The 21848-nt window shown below is 39.8% G+C and overlaps 1 protein-coding gene across 6 annotated transcripts in view; it reads right to left on the reverse strand.

The window, feature by feature from the left end:
* igsf9ba (immunoglobulin superfamily, member 9Ba) overlaps positions 1–21848 on the reverse strand; it is a 94741-nt gene that overhangs the window by 62380 nt on the left and 10513 nt on the right. For 5 of the 6 annotated variants that reach the window (XM_061782489.1, XM_061782490.1, XM_061782486.1 and 2 more), the window contains one exon: positions 1076–1273. Coding sequence is in view for 3 of the 6 variants with exons in the window: in XM_061782486.1 (XP_061638470.1) it covers positions 1076–1273 (198 nt within the window). In the remaining 3 variants the exon portion in view is untranslated. Of the gene's footprint in view, positions 1–1075; positions 1274–1383; positions 2280–21848 lie in introns of all 6 variants that reach the window. The other variant, XM_061782488.1, reaches the window with a different exon arrangement.

Consider the following 21848-nt stretch of genomic DNA (forward strand, 5'->3'; position numbering starts at 1 on the left):
AGGTTACGATGTGATTCATGTGGAGTGTAATGCAGCTCTGATCGGCGGAGCTTTCACTTTCAATCAGCCGTGTGAGTCACAGATCAATCACATGGCAATGCGGTCGTTGATGTGTGTCAGTTATTTCTTATATGAGGGGTTATTATGTGTGTGTGTGTGCGTGCATAGACTTCAACCCTTCATTCTAAACCCAAATTGTAACCCTAAACCAGACTTGACACTAATTTCAAACCCTACTTTGAAAACCTAATTTAATACCCCAACCAAACCTGTCCTAAAATCCCAATTTGAAACCCAAATTGTCTTCGAAGTCTACTTTGAGTTCCTAACCCTTGTTTGAAACCCAACAGAGGGTCAAAACCCTCATTTAAAACCATAATTTTGGTTTCAAACCGATTGGCTGGCGACAAGTTCAGAGTGTACCCCGCCCTTCGCCCGAAGATAGCTGGGATAGACTCCAGCACACCCGCGACCCTAGTGAGGTTAAGCCGTATGGAAAATGGATGGATGGTTACAAACCCTAACACTTGTTCGGGTTAGTTTTTATCATTTGTTTATTTGTTTAGGACAATGCACATTAATCAACGAGCAAAAAAGCAATCATGTAAGTATGCCGGAGTTAGCACAGTAGCTAAATTTCATCCGTTGTCCTAAAGTGGTTATCATAAAACACATACAGTAAAAAAGACAATACACTATGACAAATGGACAGAACGTATAAATATTACATAAAAATAGGTCACAGTTCACATAAAAGTTTAAAATTCATAGTTAAAACAGAAAAGAAAAAGAGTTTACCCATGAGCAGGTCTAGTTTGTTTTCAACCACTTTTGAAGAGTCTGTTTGAAGGTGGTATAATTCTCACAATGTCTAACAATGACTTGGCAGTGAGTTCCATAATTGTGTTCCTCTGGCTTGAAAGCATAACCCTGACTTAAATCCCTAATGAGAAGCCTAAACCCTGTCTAAAAACCCTAATTTGAAAAGCTAACCTTGCTTTGAAACCCTAACAACTGGCATTTATCCACTTAGCGTTTCATGATGATGATGGTTGCTTGTAATGTATGTGCTCACCTGTGTATTCTGGGTCGACATGGGGAGGGTAGAAGCGGAAGTTGATGAAGAAGGGAATAGGCACTCCAAACTTGAACCACTCCACCACGTAGGGGGGCTGCTGGCCATCCAGGGGAGGGGACACGTCGCACCCCAGGATCACGCTCTCTCCGGCACGCGCCGTCACAAACCGAGGCTCCTCTCTCACTCCGTGGGCACCTAAGGACGTAATTAGGCACTTCAATCAACAAAATGACTCAAATGCATTAAAACCACACTCTTTATCGCACACAGACAATAAAGTGACAGTGTTTAGGGGTGTTGCGTACTGTACGTGAACAGAAGCTGCCAAGCGCTTCCATTGATCTTAGCTGGCTGCCACCAGGCCTGACCGGCGGTCTACCTGCCTCAGCAGAACGCTCACTCTGGGAATGGATTTTCCCCAGTTTGCCACCCCCTAGACCACACTTTCATTAAGGTGCTGCATCAACGGACATGCTGACATTTCACTCCGGACGAACAAAATGAAAGTGGAAGCATTCATTAGCAGGATGAGAAAATTATTGGGATTAATACAATCCAACAATCTATTTATTTCAATGTAGAAGTTTAAGTGGACAGAAGTATAGGGACACTTGTCCATTACAGTAGAATAGAACATTTGGTGCCATGGTGCCGAACCCAACAGCAATGCAGGGGCCAGAACCCAACAGCAATGCAGGGGCCAGGCAACAGGGTCGTGTGGCGGCCGCTGGACGAGCGCCGGCGGAGCGGGGTCGGGTGGCGGCCGCTGGACGAGGAGCCGGAACGGGAGCCTGCTGCAGCTGCCGAAATGGGTTCTGCAGTCGCTTCCTCAGCCTGCCGCCATTGAGGTTTGGGAGCAGAGGAAACGAGAGGGGCAGAGTGCACAGGGACTCTGGAAGGTAAACTAGGAAAAACGGGTGGATACGGAACAAGGTGGCTTGGGGCCAGGTTTGGATGGACGTGACTTAATTGGAGGCGTGGAACAAGGTGTGGGAACTGGTGAAAAATTAAGTGACTTGGGAACAGGGGAAACAAAAAAAGAGGAGGACGACCTTTACTTGGGCGCTGGCGTAGGTTTCTGTTGGCCACGCGGTGGTCCCTGGCCAAACAGGTGCCCAAGTAAAGGTCAGAGGGAAAAGACTTGCAATCACATGGGTTGGAAAAGGGAAAACGTGACAAAAACTGACTAGGATGGGAAAAACTAGGGAAGGAACCAGGAGAGAGAGAGAGAAAAAAAAATAATCAAAATCCATGTCAGTCAGAATCAGACAGGTTAACTAAATCGGGGCCAACTTCACAATCTGAAAAATCTGAATCTAAAAAAAACATGGAGGTAAAATGGTAGGGCATGGTGAATAACTAGGAAAAAAGTGGGGGGCACAGGTGAAAAGGACAGAGAAGATTGAACGATAGGGCTTACTAGAGGACGGTAGGTATGGTTGGCAGGCCGAGGGCGCTGGGAGGCAGACTGGTGGCGTGCAGGGTGACGCAGTGTTCTTCCCGCTGGGTGCTGTTTTGGTCAGTTCATTCTGTCACGATTGGTTTTTGAAGGCAAGGTAGAAATGTGGAGGACCCAAGTGCAGGGAAGCAGGGAGGCAAGGCAGGAGTCTCAAAAAATGATGTTTAATTTCCGAAAAAAGGCAAACAAGGAATATGGAAAAAGCAAACTAAACAAAGTCCCACAACTGATAACCAGAGAAACAGTGGTAGTGCGATGGTCTAGTGCTGCCTTGCTTCTTCAGGACCTGGACAACTTGCTGTGATTAATGGAACCATGAATTGTGCTCTTTAACATAAAATCCTGAAGGAGAATGTTCAGCCATCAGTTTGTGACCTCAAGCTGAAGCGCACTTGGGTTCTATATCACGATAACGATCCAAAACACACTAGCAAGTCAACTTCTGAATGGCTTGAAGAAAAAAAACAAAGTTTTGAAGTGGCCTAGTCAAAGTCCAGACTTGAAATGCGGTGGCATGACCTTTAAAAGGCTGTTCATGCTCGAAAACCCCCCATTTTTGGTGAATTCAAACAATTCTGCAAGGAAGAGTGGGCCAAAATATCACGACAGAGATGTGAAAGACTCATTGCCAGTTATACAAAACGCTTGATTTCAGTTGTTGCTGCTGAGGATGACCCAACTAGTTATTAGGTTTAGGGGGCCATTACGTTTTCATACATTGCCAGGTAACAGAAAAGCTTTTTTTTCCCTTAATAAATGAAACCACCTTTTAAAAACATGATCTTAAACATTAAAGTGGGGAAACTATGCAAAAAATAGAAAACATTTGAGAGGGGAGCCAATACCTTTTCACGGCACTGTGTAATAAAGTCTAAATGTAAGCAAGCTACTTTATAATTAACTTCTGATGTGCAACAGGGAGATTACTGCAGGTGCCTGGAAAGTGAGTCTCTTCACATTACCTAGAGCTCACTTTGTGCTGTACATACTGTTCTTATTTTATTATCGATAATAAATTGTTACTGTTGAAACCATAACTCAGGCTTGAAACTCTAGTTTAAAACCCCTAACCCTAGTTTACAAACCAAATTTTAAACACTTGAAGTGCAATTTCAAACCATATCCGTATTTTGAAACCCTAAATTGAAAGTCTAACCTTGGTTGCAAATGCTACTTTAAAACTCTAACCCTTATTTGAAACCCTAACTTTGGCTCCAAACTTTGAAATGCTAAATCTTGTTTGAAACCCTTATAAAAAAGCAAACCCTGTCTTCAAACACTAATTTTCTAATTTGAATCCCTAACCCTAGTTTGCAACCATAACCCAGGCTTGAACCCTAACCTTGGTTTCAAACCCAACTTTGAAACGCTGCCCCTTGTTTGAAACCCTAACTCTAACCAGATGTGTAACAGAGCTACTGTATGTGAAAAGGGAATAGCGGAAAGCTATTGTAAAATAGTTTTCAAAAAAAGTCCTCAGTGCTTGAGGGATGTAATTAAATTATACTACCATGACCTGTAAGATTGTTTTTGACAAACTGGAAACAAAAGTCAGATAATTTATCCTTCTCCTCTCAACAAAAAATGCTTGGACTCCATCTCTGAAAGGCCATATGGATCGCTTAGTGAGTGTGTTTATCATTTTAATCGGCATTATCCTGTCATAGAGTTAATCCACTTTGGTCGTTTCAGCCGGTGCAGATTCTGCGCTGAAACAGAAGCAGATTAAATCAAATTATATATTTTTCAGACTCATCTGGTGGAATCTGGTTCACTATTGTGCCTCTTGATCAAAAGAGGGAACCAAGTAAAGCTACAGTGTATTTCTATACCCATATCGCCATCCAGTGGGTCAACAATACTTCATTTCTTTGTTAAATCCCCAAATCCCCAATTGTATTGTACAGACACATCTCAGCCCCAAGGAGATGAAACATTTTGGATTTTTAAAGGTTTTAAAGATGACCTAATCCATGATATCTATTAAAGGTTGACTCCTTGTTGATGCAGTACTGTATATTGCTATTTTAATCCATGTAAAGATTGGATTAGGGGCTTGGACAGGGAGTTTGGTAGCTATGAACAGAATACTGTTAGATAGCAACAAGCTACAAACCAAAATAGCTAGTAGTACGCAATAATCTTTTTGTGCTACAGAATGAAGGATTTAAAATTGTAGGATGAAGGGGAAAAAAGGACTTTAAAATTACGGGCAATCAGAAAATTGATCCTGTGTGTAAACTACGATTTTCAGTTGGTTTACCCTGCAGAGACAGCTAGCCTAGCTATGTAGATGTTAGAAAATCCATACCAATGTGACATTAAAGTTGATTTTTTTTTTGGATATTTTTATTTAAACAAAGACAAGTTTACAGGCACTGTCACACTGTAATTTTGCCCCCCTCCAAAAAAAAAAAAGCTTTCTTGCCAAAACTTAGATGAGACAAAACGTCGCCTCACAAATACTTAGTTTAGCTCAAAAGATAATTTAGCTAATCTTAGTAAGTGTAACAAAATCTACTGTATAAAATCTACACGGCAGTGACACTTACAAAGGCTGGTATAAAGGCACTGGGTTGGATTTTGATAATAGCTAGCTAACAAGCTAGCTTGTGCTGCCCCAAAATCCATCTTTATGATCCATCCATCCATCCATCCATTTTCTGAGCCGCTTCTCCTCACTAGGGTCGTGAGCGTGCTGGAGCCTATCACAGCTATCATCGGGCAGGAGGCGGGGTATACCCTGAACTGGTTGCCAGCCAATCGCAGCGCACATAGAAACAAACAACCATTCGCACTCACATTCACACCTACGGGCAATTTAGTTGTCAATTAACCTACCATGCATGGTTTTGGGATGTGGGCGGAATCCGTAGTGCCCGGAGAAAACCCACGCAGGCACGGGAGAACATGCAAACTCCACACAGGCGGTGCCGGGGATTGAACCCCGGTCCTCAGAACTGTGAGGCAGGCGCTCTAACCAGTCCATCACCGTGCCACCTATCTTTTTGATGTAATATTAATTTAATTAAATTCAAATTGAGAGATAAAGGAAAGGTTGTTTTAAAATTCTTGGAAAAATTGTGTAAACATCCACTGAATAATTAAAACATTTTCTTTCAAAAACGTATGTTAGAAACAATGCTAATGTACAAATACTACTGCCAAAAAGATATCTTAGTAAAAAATCCATAAAATCCATATACCAGTGACACTAAAATCCATATACCAGTGACACTAAACATAAAATCAAATGTTGCTATATTGTTATTTTAATCCAAACGAGGGCTGGTTTAAAGGCAAATCTAGATTTTCATATATTTGGTTACAATAAGAATAGCTAGCTAGCAAGTTAGCTTGTGTGTCACAAAAAAAATACGTGTTAAAAATTGAAGAATGAAGGGAAAACAAATTAGCTGCAATTTGCATTCATTCAATTAATTCATTTTCCGTATCGCTTATCCTCACCCGGGTCGCAGCTGTGCTGGAGCCTATCCAAGCTGACTCTGGGCGAGAGGCGGGGTACACCCTGAACTGGTCGCCAGCCAATCGCAGGGCACATATAAACAAACAACCATAAACACTCACATTCACACCTATGGGCAATTTATAGAGTTTTCAATTAACCTAGCATTCATATTTTTTGAAATGTGGGACGAAACCGGAGTACCTAGAGAAAACCCACGCAGTTACGGGGAGAACATGCAAACTCCACACAGGAGAAGCCGGGATTTGACCTGGTCCTCACAATTGTGAGGCAGATGTGCTAGCCAGTCGGCCACTGGGCCCAACTGGAATTTGCAGTTAAAATAAAACTTTTTGTCATATATTAAAACTGTCTGACCTGAAAGAATACTGTTAAAATAATCTTTAATTAATAAGTTTAATTAATTAATTAATTAATTCTAATTTTGAAAACTTGCATACGCTGCCTTGTAATCCACTTTTAATTTATGAGATAAAGATTTAATTTCTCATGGATCTTCATATTTCTCAGTTTAAAATAAATTATGCTGCCCAAAAACCTAGCTTTGCAGAAAACCTAGCTTTATAACACTTATAGATAGCAGTGAGACTTGAATTATTTTTATTTATTATTATTATTATTTCATTTATTTATTTATTGCTTTTTCAATCCAAACAAAGGAAATTTGCCTGATTTTGGTATCTTCCGTTACAATACTGTAAGATAGCAAGCAATTTAGCTTGTGGGCAAAGAAATCTGTACATATGCTTAGTTTAGCCGAAAACATAGCTTAACCAAGCTTAGTAAATGTTATAAAATCAATAACATCCACACATCAGTGCAACTTTAGTTGATTTGATCTATTCTTACCATAATCCAAATAACAGCAGGTTGTTTGTGCTGCCCACAAGTCCCTCTGTTGACTGCAGATTATTGTAGTGACTAGTTAAAGTGTTGTAAATGAAAGAGAGTATTACACAGACAACCACTTTTTTAATATATGTAAGTATATAACAATACGCTCTGATCTTTCCAGGATAAAAGCCTAGAAAACAAGAGTGGTGGCCTTTTCTTTTGAAGAGAAAATGTATTTGGCCCAGTGTGGGTTTTGAAATGCAAAGCGCTGACATTAAACATTTTTTTTTCTTTTTCTGTTGCTAAGACTGAATGGACAATAGATATCAAAGACTTTTTCCACAGCCCTCCCGACTGCTTCAGATTTCCTCCACAACTTCACACTGGAGACATTGTTTGCCTGAGCTAAGTAGAGTCACTTGACGTCAAGCACAAGCTCAAACTCACCAGGAAAAGGGAGAGAAAAAGATGCATGGTTTTCTCTGCTGATGAACGTTAAGGAGGGTTCTGGTTGCTGGCTGGACATTATTTTTGGATCCTGTGAAGACTTCCAGAGCTAATAATTGTCCAATCTCATTAGGGGATCCTCAAGGGGGCGCAATCGGCAGTGGCTTGATCACAGCATTCAGCATTTTCATTTCCTTTATTTATGTTTGTGAGCACTTAATGAGTGGGAATATTCATGCTCTCGACAATGGATACATGTCATATAATGCTACCTTAAAACCACCTGCGATTCTATTCATTCAGTCGGCATGTTTTACTCTGTTCTCTCCCACTTATGTTTCCCGTACATTCTGCCTGTGTTGTTATTGGCTGGGCTTTCAGTGACTGCTGAAATAGAGATCAGTTATTATATCAATACCACTGATCGGCTGTGTGATGTCACTCAGTGTCAAGAAAGTAACGCCTAAGAAATGAATTTTATTCATAGCTTTCTTTTTGTTTTATATTTATTTAGGGTCACGTGTTGAATAAATACAATTACTGTACAATAACCAACATAAAGTGGAAATGGAACTTTATGCCACATAAGAAAGAGTCTCGCTGCTCTGTCAGTCCAATTTGAGGAGTACACCAAATTAAATATCACTCGCATTCACAATTTTTTTTTTTTTTTTACTAAGCAGATGCTAACGTAATTAAGATATGGTTAAAAGTACAATTGATAATGACAAGCATAGAAATGACCAAATAACCTTGCCATTAAAAGTGCATTTTTACTGTCCCTGAATTTCCATTTCATCCGTTAGGCTTCATTAAAAGGCGAGTAGTTTTACTTTATTTTTGTTTTATTATCCAGTGGTCACCTTATTTAACTTCATACTTTTATGACATTTAAAACATTAAGCAAAACATCACCTGTAAAGTTGGAAGTAGATCATCTGTAGAGAGTGAAAACTTGACTTAATTTGTACGGCTATAAATTTTATTTCATAATAGGGCAAAGCACAAACATGAACAAAAATGACGTGAAAATAGTAAAACTATTTACTCCATGCTGATAAATGGCATAAACCAATAAGAGACATCTGTTCAAGGCCCATCAGCAGGCAGCTGTCCATTGCAACATTGCAATCATTTTGGCAGAATGGTGGGGGGCACGTGGGGTTAATTCCACCACAGATTTCAACTTGTCCACCACAGATTTCAACTTGTTTTCAAGTGCAACATAAAAAGCATCCCACCCACGACTTCACTAAATACACTCCAAAGGCACACTGTGGGCTACAATCAGGCCGAGCACGCATGTTTGTTTTGACAATAGTAAAGCACTAAAGGACGCAGTGGAACATACATTTGAAGTTGGAAAATTTGAAGTTCGAAAGAATTTGATGCAAAACCTCAGCAATCCCTGTGAGACTCGGGCAATTCTCATGAGACTTCAGCTCAGTGAGCATCAAAAGCAAAAGCAGGGATTCCCAAAGCATGAGCGCCCTCCAGGAGGTGCGCAAGCGTGTAATGACAGTCTGGTATAATATTTACACGTTTACATCAGTTTTGTGGGACTTTTTCTTTTGGCACAAAAGAAGGGGGGATTCTCTTCCCAGGGATATGTGTGCAAAGGAAGATATGTGGCTTAAAAAATGCAAAAAATTTGATGAAGGCTGTGTACGAGATAAAATAAAACAGGGTTGCTTTGATTTGTTTTTTTTTGTTTTTTGGGTGGGGGTATGGATAATGGTGCGCCAACTCTGTTGGGATGTTGAAGGTGGTGCGAGGCTTTTAAAAGTTTGTGGAAGGTTGTTTTTTAGATAAAATCAAACAAGCTTGTTCAGATTTTTTATTTTTTTTTGCCTGGATGAGGGAGTTCTGGTGCAACCAATGGGGGTACACCAACTCTGTTGTGGCATTGAAGTGGGTGTGCAGCGTAAAAAAATAAAAATAATGTGAAAAAGCTGTTATGATGTGCAATAAAATGTTCATGCATCTATCCATTTTATGTACCGCTTATCCTCACTATCTCAGCTGACTTCGGGCGAGAGGCGGGCTCCACCCTGAACTGGTCGCCAGCCAATCGCAGGGCACATATAAACAAACAACCATTTGCACCTAAGGGCAATTTTGTCTTCAATGAACCAAGCATGTTTTTGTGGGAGGAAACTGGCGTACCCGGAGAAAACCCACACAGGGACGGGGAGAAGATGCAAACTCCACACAGGGGAGGCCGGATCTGAACCCAGGTCCTCAGATATGTGAGGGGGATGTGCTAACCAGTCGGCCATCGTGCCACCGAAATAATATGTTTTTTTGTTTTGTTTTGTTTTTTATTTTTTGGGTTGGGATTGGAGGGTTCATGGTGACATTGAATGGAGCGCGCCAACTGACATTGAAGGGGGTGCACGGCTTAAAGGATTTTAGCAAGACAGAGCAATAACAAAGTAGCAATACGTTAAATGGTCTTTCTGATTTAACTGTTTAAACTGTTGTGTGCTGAAGGGGGTGTGTGGCTTCAAAAGTTTGGGAAAAGCTGTCATATGACATTATATTAAACAGGCTTTGTTCTGATTTTTTTTCTGCCATAATTGTGGTTGAAGGGGATGTGTGGCTTAGAAAGTTTGGGGAAGGTTTATGTGTAAAATCAATGCAGCAATATGATAATTAGATTATACTGCATTCATATATTCGTTTTACCAAGCAGATGCTAAGGTATAAATAACATATACGGTAGCTAATGATTAGCATAGAGTGGCTGAATGATGAACACTTATGGTTAACGTATGCTCACTGTAAATCCCTTCTTACAAAAATAAAAAGAAGAATGATTGTACATACATTTGCAATGAGGACACTCTTAACAGCACATACAGTGGGCTCACTGGACGAAATGGCTGCAGAGAGCCTCTCAAGGGCGTGCAGCCAATGGGCTGGATGGGCCACTGACAGCGAGGTAATTGAATGCTAGGCTGCATGGCTGAAGGTCACATCAGAGAATGTGTGTGTGTCTGTGTATGGATACAGTATGCATGCACAAAAGGGGTAATGGCATCACAAAAAGCCTTATATCCCAGTGTTTGTGTAGATTACAATTCCACTGTACAGTGTTAAAACAACTCAAACTCGAGAATTCAAACTTGAAATATTATTATGTATGAATGATATGTTTCCGGAAAGTAGGGTTTGTACCATCATGAAAAACCCGGAAAAGATAAGGAAATTGCAAGTGAATGTTCACGGTCCTTGAAAAGTTAACGAAAAACAAAATGTTCGCTAAGGTTTTGGAAAGGTCATGGAAATATTATATGGATAATATTTAGAATGTGTAAAACAGTAATAAAATGATTTAATGTGCAATTAAAATTTAAATTGAGACGGAAGTGCAACGTCACACTATAGATAATGTGACAGTTCACAACCTTAGCATAAAGTAAACAAATGGAGCATTCACTGGCTCTCAACTGAACGTGGATTCTGAAATATTATGTTTGCGAACAAAATGCCAGGAAGTCATAGAAAACTATTGCTAAAAAAAGTGTATGAACCCTCTGAAAGGTGCTTATTAATTGTTTTTCTATAATGGAAATGTGGTGTGCCAACTCTGTCGGGATATTGAAGGGGGTGCGTGGTTTAAAAAGTTTGAGATATGCTGCTTTAAGGTGTATGGAAGGTGCCCATGAGTGTTTTTTATGTTGTATGTGGAGGCTAGGGGTGGACGAACTCTCTAGGGATGCCCAATTCCGATTTTCTTTGTTAAATCCCATCTTTTTATGTAGTCGTTCACATTATAAAAACAAATGCGACTTCTAATGTGGACGGAATGCGTCCGTGAAGTGACATGCATGCGCACAAAAGAGGACATCATGTTGCGCATGCACATAAAAACGAGGCGCTGTTTGTTTGCTGAAGTAAATATGGCCCCTCGTAGGGCTGGGCGATAAATCAATAAATCAATAACATGTATCGTGATAGACGTGATCGATATCAATAGAAAATATGTTTGATAAAATGTGTTTTATTTTTCTCCATGCCGGGTAGCTGTCGTTGTATACGATACTATTGGCGAAAGGAGCAAGAAGCTGGGAAGAGAATTGAGACCCACGCTTAGTCTCTACTCTCTCGACCTATTGCGGCCCAGCTAAGGAAATTTGGTTACGTCAGTAAACTCACTCACTCTTTTGAATTGAAACCTCGAAAGAAATAACCTTTTGAGTAACATGCACAGTAGCGATTATATTTTTTCACCATCGTCTCTTGGAGCTTAGAACCCTGTGCACTGAAACGAAAAAACAAAAAAGTGAGAAGAAGAAGAAGTGCAACAGCGGAAGATGAAATTGTTGACGAGAGTAAAGGTACGTCACGTCACTATTTTGGCAATATTTTGGATATGTTAAGTCCGACAATACGACCGATGCTGTCTGTAAACTATGTGTAAAATAAATATTTGGAAATGTGAATGACGAGATCCAAAGGAGTAGGTTGTTCAAGATTGTAGCTGCGTTTATTCATGGTCTATCTTGCGCGGTCCCCGCGCCCTCAGTACGGCAAGCAAGAGGGACACTGGGAGAAGCAACCACAGAAAATGAAAGCAAACTCACAATACATTACACTACGCAGGGTTATTGTCCATACAGCGTCTGGCGAGGGGGACATCGATGCTCTGGATTTAATATAATTATACGAAAATTAACTAATATCACTGTGATCACGCGACTAGTCCACTTTTGGAAAAAAGTAGGCTGTCTACTTGTTAAATTTGGATTTGAAGTAGCATTTAATGAGTTTATTTGAAATCTGCATATGACTACAATTGTACATGATTTAAAAAAATAAATAAAAATATTTTAGGTATTGCAAGTCCGGTTAAATTCTGGGGGACACTGGACCATCCCAGGACGCCATCAAAACAAGGTCCATGCAGATTGGATTTGGATTGTATTTCAAAATAAAAGTCTTCTGAAATCTGCATAGTCAACTGTCAATGTACCTGATTTAAAAAAATAATAATAATAAAGATTCAAAATTATCCATTTGGTATCACTAGACCGGCCCAGTTCTGGGAGACATGAGACCTGGTAATCGAGTGTCTCCCAGAAATGGAATGGTCTTGCGATACCAAATAGATTGTAAAAAAAAATAATAATAATAATAAATAAATCAGGGGTAATGGTTGTGTTGAAGGTTAAAGATGAATTATCTAAATTCAGCCTTTTTTCTCCAGGTCCTTATTTTGAATAGGTAAAAAAAATTTGTTATCAATAATTAGCGATATCGACTGATATGAAATACATATCTCATGGTACACTTTTCAGCAATATCGCCCCGCCCTAGCCACTCATGTAGGATTTTGTGCAACCGGAGCCAAACTTTTATTAGATTTATCAGTTCTAAAGCATCTTCTTTTTGCCACTGAATGTTTTCTGCTCCTTTGTCTGCCGTTGCTTTTGTCATCTATTTTCTCAAACAATTGTGATGTTTGTGGCTTTTTGCTGACGTATACGTTGGATGAGTGTCAATACTGTGCTCGCATCGGATACATATCCGATTTATACCCAGATACGAAGGAGACGTGGGTCAGATATGAAAAAAAAAATGATTTGTAAGGTTCACATTGACATGAAAAAAATCAGATACATGGGACATTGGGAAAAAAAATTTAATTCACCTGCAGTGTAACCATAGCCAAGGTGACCATGTAAGTCCAGAAAGGTGCCTATTATTTTTGTGCAGGGGGGCGACAACTCAGTCAGTATGTCAAAGGGGGTGTGTGGCTTTAAACATGTAAAAGGCTGCTCTCAGATAATCACGGGTGCCTGAAAAGGTGTCCATAATGTTTTCTTATCGTGTATGCGAAGGAAAGTTGAACAACTCACAACACAGTAACCCCACCGCCTCGTGTCCTCTGCCTCACGACCACTCCGGATACAGTAGCTCTCTTGATTATTTAGCTCTCTTTTAATTGCCGAACTGCATGCTCTGACGCGCCATGTGCAGTCAGGGATGCCGTAGATGTGCTGACACCTGTGTAAAATCCCCGGTGCAGAACAGAGAAAGCGAGAGGGAGAGAAAGATGGCAGTGGCTTGCCAAAGGCATAAAGGGTGAAGCAACACAGTCATCTCCCAATTGCACATTACAAGGCGTCTTTGAGAGAAGCTTTAAGACGCTCTCCAGTTATATGCCATTTATGGCCTACGATAGTGTCTTAATCCTGCCCGGCGCACCATGCAATTCTAAACACAAATTTGAAGCCAATGCGAGGGTTGTGTGGGGTTATTGCATATATACATTTATGGCAGTAGAATCTATTCAGGATTTCACATTCATCAAAAACGTTTGGTCAAACTCTGACTAGGAATTGATGATATGGCTTTAACATAAAATTGCAGGTTATTAATATATTTTTTTTCCTACCAAAAATCCAATTTCTGATCGTTATTGATTTTTTTCTCTTCCCTTAGAAAAAGAAAATGACAATGACATTATTCAAAACAAGTTTTGCTTTTGTTTCTCTTGTCTTTTTTGCTCCAGACACCAAACAAGGTTTGCGAATTATTGTCCTAGCATTAACTTACATCAAATTCTACAGAAGAAACTTTTTTTCTCTACAGATAATGTTAAAAGGAATTCTTACTCTGAGAAAACCGATGTAGGGACGGCGAGGACATGCAAACTCCACACAGGAAGGCCGGAGTCCTGATTTGAACCCACCTCTGAACCGTGAGGCGGATGTGCTAACCAGTGCCACCATGAACACGTTTCAGCAAATGTTAAACAATTAAACATCATAAAATTAAGCATCAAACTGCATGGTTTGACTGTTCCATATCTCCAGCTCTCTCATGGTCTTTTTCTTATGTAGAGTTTTACAGGTGAGCCAAGGCGACTTCAGCAAAATACTAGTGGCTTGGAAGCACATACCTCAGGTCCAAACTTTCAACATGATAAATCACTACTTTCGAATCGTATAAATGGATACCATGTCTTTCGCAGTGTTCATGACTCGGTGACAACCTTTCACTAGGCTCCTTTCTTATCATACAGAAAACAATGTAAAAATGATTCCGCTCATGTTGTTTGTCTGTTTCTTAAGGGGAAATAACGTTACTATTTGCTTTTGCGAAAAATAGCCGCGAGAGGTGTGGGAAAAGTCACTAAAATAGCGATGTAGTCACTAAATTGGCGACAGAGACTGTGCTTATATAAAGTAGCTCCTCTCTGTTCACAGTCATGTTTGTTCATAAGTGCAAGTCCATAAAAAAAATCCTCCTGACTAATAAAATCGAATTATCAATAAAATCGATTAGGCACCCACTCTTGAGACTTTGTGGAGCTGACTTTAATTAGAGTTTCATGGCAGGTCATCAAACTTCACCGCCATACTCTTCCCATATGTTGCTTCAATTCATGTTTTTGTTTTCTTGCCACACATTTGCCTAGTTAGTATAAGTGCTTCAAATTTAGCAGCGATCGGACAAAATCCCTCTGTAGATCCTGCTCAAGGCTCCAGACTCCAGTTGGGGTGCAGGTGAACTCTGTTTTTGAGCTCCAGGGCTGAAGTCAGGACTACCCGCTTCAGGGCTAATTCCAATTTTCCCTCTAATACAGGAATGAGTGGGCAGTCTTTATCTGTGGACCCAACTTTAATTATCGTCATGTGCAACTTACACACAGCAGCAACAGCTCTCCACCTTGCACTTGTGCTCTCTTTCTTTCTCTCTCTTTCACTCTCTCTCTCTCGCTCTCTCTCTCTCTCTCTCTCTCCTTTTCCATCCCTTGCTCCTTAAAGGGGACGCACCGTACATCTTACAATGGCGAAGACATTTGGAAATGGTCTAAATCACGCTAATATGGCCACTTTGAACCAAAATGCCAGACTTCCTGTGTCTTTTTGGTTATGGCGTCTAGGGACATTTTTGTGGATCTACTCATGATAGTCATGACTACCAAGTTTCACTTTGCTAAATAAAACTGTCTTCGTGGGATGAATCTTTTTTGAAGACGCCTGCAAAATGTGTTGAGTTATTGAGTGTAGTAAAGCAGTGCCGTGTACAGGGAATACATCCGCCTTTCAAAAGTCGAGAAATGCGAGTGCAAATTGATGTCTTGTTCTTGTATGCATCAACTCAGCCATTGTGCAGCACAGATAAAGGAAATCTGACACCAAAAGCAACGCTGTTCCTTGTAGTAGTGATGCACAAAGTAAAGGTAATGTTATGAGCTGGAGTTAATGTGTTTGACCTTGCATCTGCTGCAGGCTACTAGAATGGGTCACAATATATTCTACAGTGGTATTCGGACACTGATCGTTTTCTTATGATGTTCCCTTTACAGAACACCAACCAATGAAACAATCAATATGTGACTGAAGTGTAGAGTTATATTTATTTTAAGATGTTTCATTAAAATATTGCATTTGCTATTTTTAGCACTTTTTGTCGGAGTGTCATGTCCATTAATGTCATATTAATAGTAATCAGTCATTGTTTAAGTAGAAATCTGTAAATACATTACCACTATACAGTCGGCCTATACTATAAATACTCTAGATTAGTTAGCAGTCATATAAATAAAAGCAATGTGCAACAACAAAAAACATAAAATAAATAAATACACATAATTAATTAAAATTACATTAGTAATGGCCTTTTCCCCCATTTTTTTTGGTAGTTATATATCTAACAAAAAAATCCTTTAACCCAAACATACGTGCACCATTTCCACCAAAACATTAATGCTGCACTTCAAATAGACGTCTCCCTTTTACTCACCCTCAGGTGGTAATCCCCTTTACTATACGACTAATTTGACGATGAGTGATACCACAATCTGTCTAGACATCTTTCCCACAACACACCGGATGCACAGCACAGGTGGCATCTGTAAAGCTGAGGTGCATGGTGACATTTCCAGACAAAGATGCCATACAATGTTACCCAGACTTACGCGTGCACCAACCAATTTTTTCGAGTTATGAGCCGTCACCTAGTCAATTTTTTTGCGTTTTGTTGCGAGCCAAAATTTAAGTTACAAGCAAACTTCAGAGACGGAAGTGAAGAAAAAATGTAATGTAATGCCACAGTTGCATATGCAATTTCAGACAGGGAAAACAGTCAAACACAAAAATACAAACTAAAAACACTCAAAAGGAGCACGGAACAGACGCTCAGACTAAACTAACTGTGTGGTAAATGGCCAACCCAACTGACACCAGGTCGGGTCGGGACACCAGGTTTTGCCAGGTCAGCATTGCAAATGAGAATCTGAATAAGAGAATGAGAACCTGACCTGGGTAATAAAGGTGAAATAAATCAATAAAACAGCTCCTGACGTCACTCACTAGGCCACACCCCTTAAAGGCACACATTCAACAATACTACAGTATGTGCAGTAATTACGCTTTCTAAAACCTGTATATTCTTATACAAGTCAGTGCTATATTTCTTTGTTAGAAAGAAGTGATAAAAAAGATGGTGGTGGTTTGTATGTTTAAAGGTAATTGCTGAAAATGTGCAAAGACTACGAACTATGTGGCACTGCAATGTGAAGAAATAGCATTAAACTACTTTTCACCATTTCCTTTTTCCTGATTTTTCTGGGCATGGGTAGAACGGTGCCATGTGGTGCACTTTGGTGTCCGGCATGATTCGCCCCTACCCCACTATATTACAGCTTGAGCGCCTTCATTTGCATCAGTGGTTATCAGGTTCACTTGCAATGTGCACTTATCTAGTTAGCTATGCCTACACCCAGAAAGTGCATTTTCCCTTCGGATAGTATGTTGGCGTGACCGCTTCAGAACACCTCATTGTCAGTAGTGAGTATGCGCATGTCACAAAGAGAAGGCAGAAGAGCGAGGGCACAAAAAGGTCTGACATAACAGCCAGCATGTGGACAAGGCTTCACGCTGGTGTGGCCGCTTTAAAGTGCCTTGTCGCAGCGTGAAAAAGCCCCACAACGACCTGACTGGATATATTACAACCACAAAAACTGGCTTTAAGTAGATATATTTTCACAGCTCAAACATAGAGTTATGTGTAGACATAAGAAAGATACCAGACAAAGTAGCATCCATTTTCGTTGACAGTTGAGCGGGTCGTGGCTTCAGTGCATTCAGCAGACACGCCCACAGCGTTTGTGAGCGGAGAGAATGGCTTGATTTTTCACAATTTTTAAGCCTCATTTTTCTATACTTGGAAATTTTTTGTAATCATTCAAATTTGGCCGGGAACACTCTTCCCTGTGGTGTGTCACATTTAGAAGACACTTCACTTCACTTTACAGGGACTTTAAGATCCGAGCTTGGTCAGGGAATTAATTATAGTAGTAAGTCAAGGTACCACTGTACAGTATATTATATATATATATATATATATATATATATATATATATATATATATATATATATATATATATATTATATATTATCAAAATGCATTGTATTACTATTGCACACATATTGCTTTTGTCAATGAAATGATCAGTTTCAAACCCAATAGAAGCATCACACACTGAATCCAGACTCACACAATGTCCCAGACAGAAATAACAGACGTCAGTGATCGAGCTATCTGAGGCACAATCTCAAATCTACTGGGACGCCTTTGAAAATGTGACTGATAGTCTCGCCACCTCTCCATATACGATTGGATCCCATGTGAATGCCGCTCTTTTTTTTTTCTTCCAAAGAGCCATATTGCCAAGGCACGGTTCATATGGGATCGCCGCATGCTGTCAAACAGGAACGCAATGGCTGAAAATAGTCCCCTTCAAACGGCAACGCTCTGCCAGTGTCACTTAATTACCGCTTACGGCACCACCAGAGTGGCTCCTGCTTCACCTTGATTGGTTGCCAAATCACCGTTGACTTTGTTGAAGTGACCTCCACTATCCCCGACCATATGCTACACACACACACAGACACACACACACACCCACCCACACCTTCAACCCCACTCTGGTGGCCACTTGGCAGTAAATAGTAATATATTAATTTAATAAGAAACTTCCATGACTGTGATTGCTTGTTCCTGCCTGACCTATTTTTGTGGAGCTATGTCACATTCTTTGCAGTAGAAAACAAGTCAAAACCATATTCTTTCAAATGGTGGCCTCCACTCTATTAAACACCACTCCTCAAATAATGTCTACTTTTCCCCCCTTGTAAAAATGTGGTGTCAGTTATTTCCAAAACAGATAATAATGTCTTGGGGAAGCAGCATGTGGCTCATTATCCAAGGTTATTTTAGATCAAAGTAACCTTAAACAATTGTATGATTACGATCTTGAGGCAGGTCAATGTTTACTGTAAATATATGTATTTTTACAAAGCAAGTGGCTCCTCACCCAAGGTTTTTTTGAATGCCATGTTCCAGGTAACTGTGAACAATATTATCTTTGTGATTATGATGTGTTAGTCAGGAGACATTGTACAGTGGTGCCTGTGAGTATTGTTATGTCATCTGTTTACATTTGTTGCTCCACCCTTTGTGTTCAAATATCCATTGCTTAAAGGGTGTAACGCCACAACATCCATGCTATTTGTTAGTCAGTCTATGGCATTTTGCATTGTTTGTTAGCATTGAGCTAAACTGACTTAAAGTGTACAAAGCAAAGCAATGTAGTTGTTTTTTTAATTCACAATATGTAATTCTTTTTGTTTTATGTTTAGTTTGACAGTGATCTTCAACAGCGGGTGTGAATAAACAACTTGAGACATCTTGGAAAGAAAATTCACTATCTGCCAAAGTGCTGCTTGTTGTGAAGTGAGTTGAGATGTGTTCACTGCCACCATACAGCGCTTATATCTCAATATTTTGTTTGCAAAGTCAAAAATCTTCCGAACGATGGCTCGTATCTCCAAAAACTCTGAAATCGGGTCACTCTTATCTCAGAGCACCACTGTACTGTAATATACATTAATTGGTCACCGTCCAAATGATTAGAAACAGTCTCAGTATGATGCAGCATAACGCCACACCACTGCCAACTGCAACCACAATAATAATCCTTGTTAAACGAATACCTCTCAAAACTGAGCATTCTAACAGTTGTAAAGTCACAATATTTGATACATAAGCATCCAGTGAGTGTCAACGGTATTGCCAGACAGTTATTCGCCAATAAAATCGAGAGTTTCGCATGTGTTGCATCCTCAAGTGAATGCACAGAAGCGTGCAAAAAAGAGGGGGTTAAAAAAAAAAAAAAAAAAGGCACAGATGCTCAGCAGTCGACTTGTCTTGAGGCTTAAACCGGAATATCGTGTGCCAGTTTGCACAATACAGCATGTCAGGACGTTCATGTGAACATACAACACTGTCATAAGAACTCTGATTCGTCACACTAAATATGTAGTGCTTGATTCCCTGGCCAAATAGTCACTGTCCTGCCTTTGCCTTTTCTCATTCAAATGTTTCTTGACTGACTTCACCTGCCACGCATTGGAAACATCTCGCCGGCCATCCGCATAATACGAAAAAAAATAATCCCATCTAAACTTGACCCATTTACTGTCTTGGCATCTTTGACTTCCAGATGACATGAATCTGCAACCCAAGTTGTCACATAATCTCCACTTTCTGCCCCTCAACGTTCATGACAAGACGATCAAATTTCAAGTTATCTGAAAGCTTTTTCTCACATTGGAGAACATCATGGGGTTTAAGAACAACAGCACAACTACACGCACATTTTTTTTACAAAGCAGATGCTAACATAAATAGCATGTAGCTGAACACATAATGGCTAATAGTGTGACAATGACCAAAGACGCTTGCCAAAAAAACCTGCATATTTTTACGACTTTAAAAAGTGAGGAGTTTTAGTGTATTTTGTTTTCATTATACAGTGATATGCCCTGCGATTGGCTGGCAACCAGTACAGCGTGTACTCCGCGCCTTGCCCGATGACAGCTGGGATAGGCTCCAGCACGCCCGTGACCCTAGTGAGGAGAAGCGGCTCAGAAAATGGATGGATGGATGGATATACAGTGATAAACTTCTCTTTGTACTTGTATAACAGTTAATGTGAAAATCTGAATGAAAATATTTCCTGTACAATAGATAAAGGTTCTATGACAGTGACTCGTTAGGCACATTCCCACACATTCACATTATTTGCGATAGGAAAAATAGTTTGCATAGATTGTCTTCTACTTCGGAGGATCCCCTATAAAAAATGGGCCTCCCCTTAAAACGATACACAAAGAAGTATTTTTGAGAATAAAGTTGGATTTTCTCATGAAAAAAAACTAACATTTTTCACACTAACAATGAATAGGTTTGTTTTTCAAGTAAAGGTGTACTGTAATGAGAAAAAATAATTAAATCATTAAATAAAAATACATCTTTTTGAGAATAGTTTTACATTTTCAAGAAAGAAAAAAAATAAGTCATCGTTTTATATATATATATATCCATCCATCCATTTTCTGAGCCGCTTCTCCTCACTAGGGTCGCGGGCGTACTGGAGCCTATCCCAGCTGTCATCGGGCAGGAGGCGGGGTACACCCTGAACTGGTTGCCAGCCAATCACAGGGCACATAGAAACAAACAACCATTCGCACTCACAGTCACACCTACGGGCAATTTAGAGTCTCCAATTAATGCATGTTTTTGGGATGTGGGAGGAAACCGGAGTGCCCGGAGAAAACCCACGCAGGCACGGGGAGAACATGCAAACTCCACACAGGCGGGGACGGGGATTGAACCCGGGTCCTCAGAACTGTGAGGCTGATGCTCTAACCGCCTCTATATATAACCGACTCTATATATATATATATATATATATATATATATATATATATATATATATATATATATATATATATATATATATATATATATATATATATATATATATATATATATATATATATGGTCCTCAGAACTGTGAGGCTGATGCTCTAACCGCCTCTATATATAACCGCCTCTATATATATATATATATATATATATATATATATATATATATATATATATATATATGTTCAATTAAAAATGTGTCTTCTTTTTAAAAAAATAATATTAAAAAACTATATACTGTAAGAATGAAGTTAAAGTTTTAAGGGGAAAAAGGTTAGATTTTAACAAGTAAATTTCATAATGTACGCATCACTCTGTCAGAGCTGCTGGTCTCATACTGATAATATTTTTTGGGGAAATATAACTTACACCTCATAATACTTTAATCTTGTCATTTAATTTGTCTTTCCAATGATGCCCTAAGGGACACCTCCTTCAAATAAATGCTTGGTACTCTCTGCAGTTGAGTGTAGAAATATCCCTGATGGCTCTTTGAAGAAATCCGCTAGTCTGCCACCTTCGTTGCAGCAAACCCAAACAGACTCTCACACACACTCACACACACACACTAACGCTTAATCACTGCCATTGACGGCTGTTAAATTCAAATATCCATGTTAACATGGAGGACTGGCAGTGAAGGAGTTTTAACGACCACTCTCTCTTTCAGACTTGATGCGTTCATGCCAGACGTGTGTTAGCAGAGCAGTTTAGACTGGGATGGGTATGTGTAGAAGTGGGGGTGGTTGGAG

The sequence above is a fragment of the Phyllopteryx taeniolatus genome, chromosome 8 (assembly GCF_024500385.1).
Source record: "Phyllopteryx taeniolatus isolate TA_2022b chromosome 8, UOR_Ptae_1.2, whole genome shotgun sequence".
Taxonomy (NCBI): domain Eukaryota; kingdom Metazoa; phylum Chordata; class Actinopteri; order Syngnathiformes; family Syngnathidae; genus Phyllopteryx; species Phyllopteryx taeniolatus.